This window comes from Haliotis rubra, unplaced genomic scaffold (genome assembly GCF_003918875.1).
Source record: "Haliotis rubra isolate DU_JTF1 unplaced genomic scaffold, ASM391887v1 Scf83, whole genome shotgun sequence".
Lineage (NCBI taxonomy): Eukaryota > Metazoa > Mollusca > Gastropoda > Lepetellida > Haliotidae > Haliotis > Haliotis rubra.
In genome coordinates, this window is record NW_025767557.1 from 2154741 (window position 1) to 2164449 (window position 9709).

Sequence of the window (9709 nt, forward strand, 5' to 3'; positions counted from 1 at the left end):
CATAATACATTGATTACATTCACCAACAGCATCAGACATTCAACACAACAGAATCAAATATTCAACATAACAACTCAAGACATTCAAAATCATGACAGGCATTCACCATATTTTCACTGTGATAAAATCACACAATTATCAAAATTATTATTTTATTATAGGATATTTATATAGCGCACATATCCTCGCAACTAGTGCATGCTCAAGACGCTGGTATTTTTATCCTTCGATCATTGGATGTCAATCTCAACGGCACATCGTACTATCAATCTCAACTCCCAGGGGAGTATACAACTCTTGCTGCCACTAGGCCCACCGAGTTATTGTGGCTTTCTCATCCTAACGAGGTTGACATGATGGCATCATATCTCACAATTAAAAAAAAAGAAAAAAAAAAAAGAAGTAAATTGTAACTGTGTAATGTCACTAACGAATTTACCTCCTTTTCAATTTAGTGCTATGACATTCTCTGTTCCAAAATGACAATGTAATGAATATGTGTCTTTGAAACGAAACCACTTTGTACTTACAATGTATATTAATGCAGACTTGTTCTTGTCACTATATGGCTGGAATAATGCTGATGTGACGTAAAGCCCAACTCAACTCAACTCAACTCTCACAATAAATACAGCATCGGACATTCATTAAATGGTGGCATCACATGAACATTGTCATGATGGCATTACACATTCACAGTAATAGTGAAGGTAGCATGCAACAGAAACATTCCCTCCTTTCAGCACCAAAGAACACTGCGTAAACAACAAAAACTGATGGGAAAACAGCAACAACTAATCTTCCGACTTCAGATGGCAAAACCTTGTTCCTTATCACGCAAATTATCACAAAACATGCTTTACTTAAAACAACATGTTTTTCCTCCGGAGTATCAGATGTCTCTCCAATGTGTCACAAACTGCAATGTGGCAATTTATCATGTACAATGTAATATGCATCAGTGGATGCACACGCCACTTCAGTCTGCTCAGATGACAACATGTGCATAGTGATCATGCTGGATCATGTTACCAGGATCGGAGACGAATGCTTAACTTTCTGACAATGTATGACCCAGATTAGCCTCAAGTCAGTGGGAGGGGAACTAATAGACTAACGCTTAGTCTCTGAATATATATAATTTTGATACTAACAATTAAACCCATTTAAATTGAAAAGAAGCCCCAGTACATGGGAGATTTAGCACCTGAGGAAATCTAGACTTGCTTCATTTAGAGTTTTAGCATTGCAGGGAGGGCTGGGCAGTAGGGAAAATAATGTGGTTCAGGGACTGTGAAACAGACTAGGAGGGTTGGGCAGTAGGGAAAATAATGTGGTTCAGGGACTGTGAGACAGACTAGGGAACCAACTGTACATGCAGCAGTGTATCCCAATCACATCAACATTACCAGACACCTGTTTGGGGATGCCAACATGAATCATTCAAATTATCACAATTTTGCTTATATATTTCTGAAGTACATGCAAGACATTTTTGCAGAAAACCTTCAACAATGAAAAATGACAGAGGAATATATTCACTTCTTCCTTCTATCAGAGGATATTGATGTGCACATTTTACTGAAATTCAACATTTATATTACTATGTACTTGTCTTAAACCCTAAATGTAATAGTGGTACCAGGATGGAAAATCTATACGAGTAAATGTAAAGGACACCACTGCCCACTAACAACAATGTTAATATATATGGATAACCACAATGCATGTCAGACTTGTGGAAGCGTGATGGCTGAGTGGGTTAGATTGCTAATTTGTGTGCTGGTGATTGAGTGCCTCATTCTGAGAATGTGATTTTTAATCCCGGATGGGACTCAACCCCAAATAGTACTAAATCTTTACTTCAGTGAAAAAGTATTATTCCAAATATAACATGTTGCATAAGCTGTTATTTAATCCTATTAGAGTAACATCACTGGTAATGAACTTCCCGACCGAACATGTCACAGCTGGCCATATAACATCAGACTCAACCCTGACCTACAGATCACGGTCACGATAATCATCCGTATTACAAGGAATAATTATCAGCAGTGTCAACTGTTATTACACCATCAGTGAGCATGTAGACTGACAATAACACAAGCACATTGACAGCGGATACAAAGTCCTCAGTTAGACCCTTGATAGTAGCAAGTCAGTTTACATGTGTCCATCGCCTTCCTAGGTGTTACACTGATAGGAAGGAAGGCAATCTGACAAGATAGATAACACAACCTTCTTCCTTATCTCTAGTACCATATTCTGGATAATAAATACCTCCAGCGTTCAGAAAACTGACAAAAGTGGGGTGCAGAACCCTTCACAAGTTCAATTTATTGTCAGAGATTAAGACACTACTTAATTTTTCTGATAAAAGTTGCAAAATAATAATACACCCATTCTCCACTGAAATATTTTTGAAAATATTAAAGAAAGAAAACAAGGACTATCCTAGTAATGCGTGCTTAAGACGATTACTTGCAGATTAGTCAAGAAACTGGTCAAAGGGAGGCTTTTTAGAGTAGGGCACTTAATACACTGAGTATGGTATACTGATAGTCAACGTGAATCATAACAATGATATACACTTGGCCTTGACCCTTGCTCCCATTGGAAGGCTCAAAACTCAAACAGCTTGTTGAAGACTATCATTAGCATCAGACTTAAGTTTCATTGTATCTTGTGCACAATCCTTTTTGTTAATTAGTTTCCACTGAACCCTGCAGTCACCCAAGGAGAGGATATATACAGACTCTGACTGATTACCCAACACTGACAACATGAAGGAAAGTGGACTGCTATAAGAGTGAGTGAGTTTAGTTCTACGCCACACTCAGCAATATTTCAGCTATATGGCGGCGGTCAGTAAATAATCGAATCTGGACCAGATTATCCAGTGATCAACATCATGAGCATCTATATACACAATTGGGATGTGATGACACGGGTCAACCGAATCAGTAAGCTGGACCACCCAATCCCGTTAGTCGCCTCTTACGACAAGCATGGGCTACTGAAGACGAATACTAACCCGAATCTTCACGGGTCTGACAACATGGAGGAAGGTGCACTGCTATAAGAAACACGCAATTCAGAATGATTGTATCTCACACGATGACACTGGAGACAAGTCATTAATGGTACTCTTAACAATCAATAGTGGGGCAAAGAATATCCACGCCTTAACATTTCTCACGGCTTCATGAATGGAACAGATAAAACTGATCCCTTCAGACTGACAAGGTCAGTACAGCAAACGAAAAACAGACCAAGACAGTGTTCACGAAAGTGTCTGACCCTCTGACAAATCAAGGACAACAGTCCGATATTCTACAAAAGTGTCTGACTGTATATTTCACAATGACTTTGACAAGTGTCACTATCATATTAATTTCAATGCCAATTATACTAACAAGTCACATTAACCACAATGTCCTGTTACTTGAAACACCATTCGGATCACTAAGATTGCCCTGTGTTATCTGCCTTTGAATCTAATGAACCAATACTATTATCTACCTTGTAAAACTCTAATGGTGATGAGAAGCAACACGGACATCTAGGACAATCTTCCAGGAATGTACCCACACAATCAATGCTACAAATAATTACCTTGGCTTAGTTAAAGATTCATAACAATCCTCTTATATGGTGTGGTGAATGCATGTCTCACGCAACTGGTGGACCTTTGACAACAACATAGCAAGAACTACCTGATGTAAGTCAGCACCAGTCAATTTCCCACCATTAGCTTCAGACAAGTACACAGTGATTTAATCAAGGAATACAATTAATGGGTCTGAGAACCTTAAGATTTAGGGGTCCTTAGATTCAAATACCATACAAAAAGACTAGCCTTCTAAATTTTGAGCAAATATTCATTTCACCATGATCCCAGGAGCTTGTAATGTTAAAACCTACCATCCAGCTATATACTGTCCCTGATGGGATCTTAGAACTATATCCTGTTATGTAGTGCTAACACCCCATTACTGAAAATATATACCTTGATGCTCGGTTTAACATTACCAGCCCCTGTGACCATAATGTATATACAAGCTTTAGTGTCACACAGACCTAGACAAAAATAACCATGTTGCATTCTCTTTCCATGGCCACTTGGTCTCACTTCCTCAACACATGGCAAATCTAATCCAATTTTCATATGCAGCACTTATGCATTCACATGCGCAAATATTTTATTCTAATTTCCCTCTCAGCTTTGCTAACTTGTGATGAGGTTACTTCATTGGAACGACAAACATGAAGACCTGACTTGATCCTGCCTAGCCTTTAATGTCATACGAGCCACTCATAGAGGGAAAAACAGCCTGCAGGTATATACAACTAATGGGAGCAGCACTACACTGTGTATGCAATTCATCAAATGTTGTATGCTCTTCACACAACATTAATTTCATTCAACACTGTTTTGAAGATATGACCTACCAAAGGCCTTGACTCGCAAAAACTTGAAAACAATTTTGCACATTCTTACAATACAAAACATATCCCTGAAGCATTTAAACATCTCTTTGAAGCATTCCTACTGACCTTGAGTGTGACAATTGATTTAGGCAAAGAAAATTGATGATACAGCATAGAAATTATTTCAGAGATCTGCTCCCCCAGTTAGGAATGTGAGGGTAGCTTAGTGGTTTAAGCGTTTGCTTGTCACAGCAAAGGCCTGGGTTGATTTCATAATTGGGTACAATGTGTGAGGGTTTTTCTTTGAGTAACCTCCTCTGATATTGCTACTATGGGGGAAAAGGCAACTTTAAATCACACTCATTCTTGAAGTATTTCTTTTGATAAACATGTTACCTCCAAGGTATTTAGACAGCACTTGAGAAGTCATTAATTTAATACACTTTCATACCATAAGTTCCCCTCTATTCCCTGAGAATGTGATATCCAAACATTTCACCTTTGATCATATTTGTATTATGTATCAGATAATTTCACCTTTAAATAGTTCATGAAATAATAACTTGAATAAGTGAATGGGTACGCTTCTTTGTCCTACAACTATTGATGTAAAACAACCAGCCACAGCTGAAGACAATCCCCTTGGCTTTACTCTTGTGTTGGAATTTATGACAAAAGCCTCTTTGTGGGTGAAATACTGAACCATATTAGAACAAAGAGCTCCTGACAGCATGAAAGCGACCAGACATCCTACATTAAGTCTACACCTGAAGAACCCATCTTGATAAACTCATAAATTAAGCCTTACACCAGTATTACCCTACGCGATGGACACACCAGAATTCCTGTGACAAGTAGCAGGATGGAAGTTTTGAGTCATCAAATTTCCTGAAATCAGGTCGGCAGGTACAGTCAGCCAGCCATAACGAACATGTTATACCCCTGACGTGAATACTTCTTTCAAAAAGTGATTGTGTAGTGAAAACATACATAATACAAATATGATTAACACTGTTCCTGTCGCCATGCTCATACAACTTTCACTCTCAGTTTCCAGTGAGCATAAAGTGTCTACCAACAGCTTTACTAGTCTTGACAGTGACTCATAAGTACCAGCTTTCTTTAACTCAGTGATGAAAACAAGTTAGCATCAGCAAATAGGCTATGGGTCATGTCAGGGTTTTACGGGATGCATGATTCCTGCATATTGGACGCAGAAATTTGATGATGTACCCCCAAACTAAAATCATGTGTGTCCATGTGGACGCAATATAATTTTCTTCTGGGAAAGAACTTTATGACTTTGTAATGATATCCCATATTAAAATATAAACATTCTGTTTACAATCATTATTCTAATGACATTGAAACTAATACATATTATAGCATAATCATTATCAATTGGGAAGCATCCATGATCATTGATGGACTCCCAAATTTCGAAATGGACTCTCAAAAAAATATGCCCTGAGTCCCCAGGACTCCCAGTTTTGAAAAGCTATGTAAAACTCTGTCATGTTATTTAATACCAAAGAATATCAATATTGTTATAAGAAATTTAGAAAAAAGCAATTTATTCAGGTCCTTATGAGGTGAATCAATGACGTGCTTATCCATTTAATAAAAATAAGAGTAAATTAATGTGCTTCCTGAAGCAGCCATAACCCGACGGTGATTTGATTAAGTCTAGAACATCTATATTATATTTTGCTAAAGCCCAACTGAAACCCAAGTTACTGCTAGCAGCTCACTTGGAAACCAAGCTCCATTGACCCCATCCATCTCACCACAGACCGCTAAATGTTAACCTCATTTGACTAAGCTGTGTAGATAAAACAAGTCAGATTTCTGTATACAAACCACTAAAGCCATTATTCAAACAATGTCTGTTCTTTCTTGTAGATACACCTTAGGTTTAGCAAAGGGATATACCATTTCATGAAAGTGAAAATGTATTTGACAAAACCTAAATGCATGTTTGAAAGAACGATAATAAAGACCCTTATTTAACATATTGAGAAATCTAAATCTATGCAAAGATTTATGTACATCTTTGATCCGTGTGAAATGATACTGTGAATTACAAAGTTTATTGAATATAGGACAAATAACAGAAGTGACTGACATACATGTAAATTAGTCAGTTTATTTCAATCTGGATTTCAGTTCAACACTTAGCAGGAAGTAAGATAACATTATTAGCTATATTGATGAAATGGATCCTTAAACTTTTAGTCATTTCAACACGTTTCCAAATGAGAATCAGGCTAGACTCTATATTGAACACACAACATTCGAACCATTCATTATTAATTATCTCCAAGGTGAAATCGATGAAAAAAACTGCGGTAACAAATGCATCATATTTAGTATTTTGTCATATCTTCCTCCAACTGTCCACACATACATTAGAGTTATATATACACCGTATTAGCCATGGCACCCTCTAAATGAAAGCGTGGCGGCTGTAATATGTCGTCCACCACTACGGCATTGGGTGACACTGGGCCCAGTGCGCGAAACCGGTCGCAAAACCGGTCCGAACTTCACAGGTAAGTGACTTCGGTGACATTTTATTTCTGATCATCATAATTGTTTAATTATATGCCTGAGGACTACAATGGTACCCATCTGTCATAATGTAGTCATATTCAAGTGATAACGGTACTTATATGCAAAAATAAGGAGTTTGGGCACTTGTAACCCTTGCGTATCGAGGGGACGCAAAATCGGGAGTGAGTGCATAGCTACCCCTCCACTTGCACCTGTGAAATGTTAATTACAGGTGATAACAGGTCGATAGTAAATGGTCATTTCGAAAGCACTTGACATGCTCTACGTGTAAATGTATTTTGTCTCCTTACCCCACTGAACAGTTCACACAACTCGTTTCGCTGTTCGGCTGTCAATCCCCTGCTATCCGCCATCTTGTCGCTTTACCAAAGCACAGGGTGGGACTCCAGTCGTCACGTGGTTTTGACTAAAACCGGAAAAGAGGCTCTCTATTGGTCAGTATCTGAAAAATAGTTGAGGTTCCAAATAAGGTAATATTTACTATACATTCACAACCTGGTTGTGAATCACGAATTCCAAGCATAAACGCGTTTGTGTTATACGCGAAATCAAGAGGAATATTCTCGAAACCGAGTATCCTATCGGCTTGGAAAGTAAATTAACCCATAAGCCACAGTCATGTCTGAACATTATCTCTACCCAAGCTCGCTACAATAATAATGGGATACCATTATTTTTCTCTTTAGGATTTAAAGCCAAACAAGTATCACTACTTAAGGTTATAAAATCATCAAACATATTCAAATTGAATATACAGCCCCGGGAAATTATAATGAAAACAAGGAAATAGATTTCAAGAAAAGATCTAACGGAAAACAAATGCTGATGATGTGATATATATATAGACTTTCAATGCTGTTTTCACAAACCTTAATAGAAAAGTACATCCACTTTTGAAATATATTCACAATAAATATTCCCGTAACGACAACTTCGTGAATATCACACGTGTGTCTCAGCTGCGAGAGCACTCCGGTCTGCCTCGCTGGCCTACTGAACTGTTTTGACTTAACTATGACCCAACTCACAGCTAGTCACGTGTTAGCGTTCAAGTATTTCCTGAAACCAAAGAATGCTAAAAATATGACTCGCTTGGACTGAATTTCAGTTGACTGGCTTTTCGGCTTTTTACCAGAGCAGTAATGCTTTTCTTCCGCACCCATGTATATTTATTGAATTAAAAATTGATGCACAAATAATGAGAAAACATAGATCTATATATTTAACCTATTTATATAATAAAACCAACTAGATAATCAGCAAAAAAGGGAGACTATTAATTTTGAGAATATCCCAAAAATAAATAAATAATTCATGCATTCAGTTCTCGCATAAATCCAAAACAGCGGTCCCATTACCTCAAACACAGCACAACTCACCTGGACCGAATGTAATTATGCACGATCACCTTCACACACCTGTAATTAACAACTATTCTAACAGTATATTCCCAGGCGACTTGAAATAGGTGTGATGTAATGCATTTATGAGCGGGGGTGATAACATTACGTAACACACGGAAGGCGATTATCCCCTAAAGCGCTTACCGGGTTGGGAAGATCACTAGGCGAGTTCTCAATGGAAACCGGTTATGCCTCTGTGTGTGAGACGGAATGTCATTTATTGCTACTACAGGGGATGTAATGAGGCTGTTCATATAACGCATAGGCATAGCTTTAATACCTAATTATATTCCATTATTTTCTAATATGTATAAATGAGCTTTGTTCGAATTAAAACATATCCTCAAGGTGCAGTGATGATGTTTGGTGAAAACAAAACGTTGTGAAGTTATATAGAGGTATAGCCTTTTGGAATTGATTATTTCTTAATAGGAACAACAAGTAAATGTGTTTAATGTATCGGGATTTAACTTCTCCACCCTCCATTATCTACATGTGTGTGTATGCGTGTACGCGCGCGTGTGTGTAAGTGATATGATAATGAAAATGAAGCAAATAGACGTTCTTTCCACGAGAGAGAAAGAGAGAGAGAGGAAAGGGAGAGAGAGAGGGAAAGAAGAGAGAGAGAGGAGGGAAAGAGAGAGAAAGAGAGAGGAGAGGGAGAGAAAGAGAGAGAGAGAAAGAGAGATAAGGAGGGAGAGAGGAGAGAGAGAGAGAGAGAGAAGGAGAGAGTTCATTTCTGTGACTGATATCAACAGACAAATATATCTAAGAAAGCCCATTCAAGTCTAGATTATTTGACAAGTCTAGATTTCCACAGAAAATGAAGAAAGTCTGTGGGCTTCATTTCATTATATGAACAGTTATTTTCTGTAAAATAGGTTCATTTTAGAGACTAGATGCTAGTCTTATCTGCAGATAAAAACGCTCTTTGTTTTGAATTTCAGCTGACAGTGTCCTAAAAAAAGAAGCATTTAAATTTAGATTTAAATTTCATAAGGGAACATTAGTGGCATCTGGTGATGAAGTCCAGATGGTTTCGACTTGCCTCGTGAAAGGGCACGGTGCAGTCACGCCGGAAAAAGCCAAGGAACACATTCAACTGATTACAGCGAAACCATGACTCACTACCGTGATAGTTCTAAAGACTCCTGCCTGAATGTATGTATCGTGTTACGGAATGTGGCGATGGTTGCCGAATGAAAGGTCTGCGCTGACCATCTCTTGTGTACACACGGCCGAGAGGCCCAGAGGGAGTGATCGAGTTCGGTATGAATACTCAGTCTATGGATGTGCGGATC

At 38.1% G+C, this 9709-nt stretch overlaps 1 protein-coding gene across 1 annotated transcript in view; it reads right to left on the reverse strand.

Annotated features, from left to right (window-relative positions):
* Positions 1 to 8008, reverse strand: part of LOC124262311 (plastin-2-like) — a 45420-nt gene extending 37412 nt beyond the window's left edge. Inside the window, 2 exon segments of the mRNA XM_046696797.1 lie at positions 7296 to 7447; positions 7875 to 8008. Of these exon segments, the coding sequence (XP_046552753.1) occupies positions 7296 to 7358 (63 nt within the window). The 5' untranslated portion in view covers positions 7359 to 7447; positions 7875 to 8008.
* Positions 8009 to 9709: the final 1701 nt, after the last annotated feature.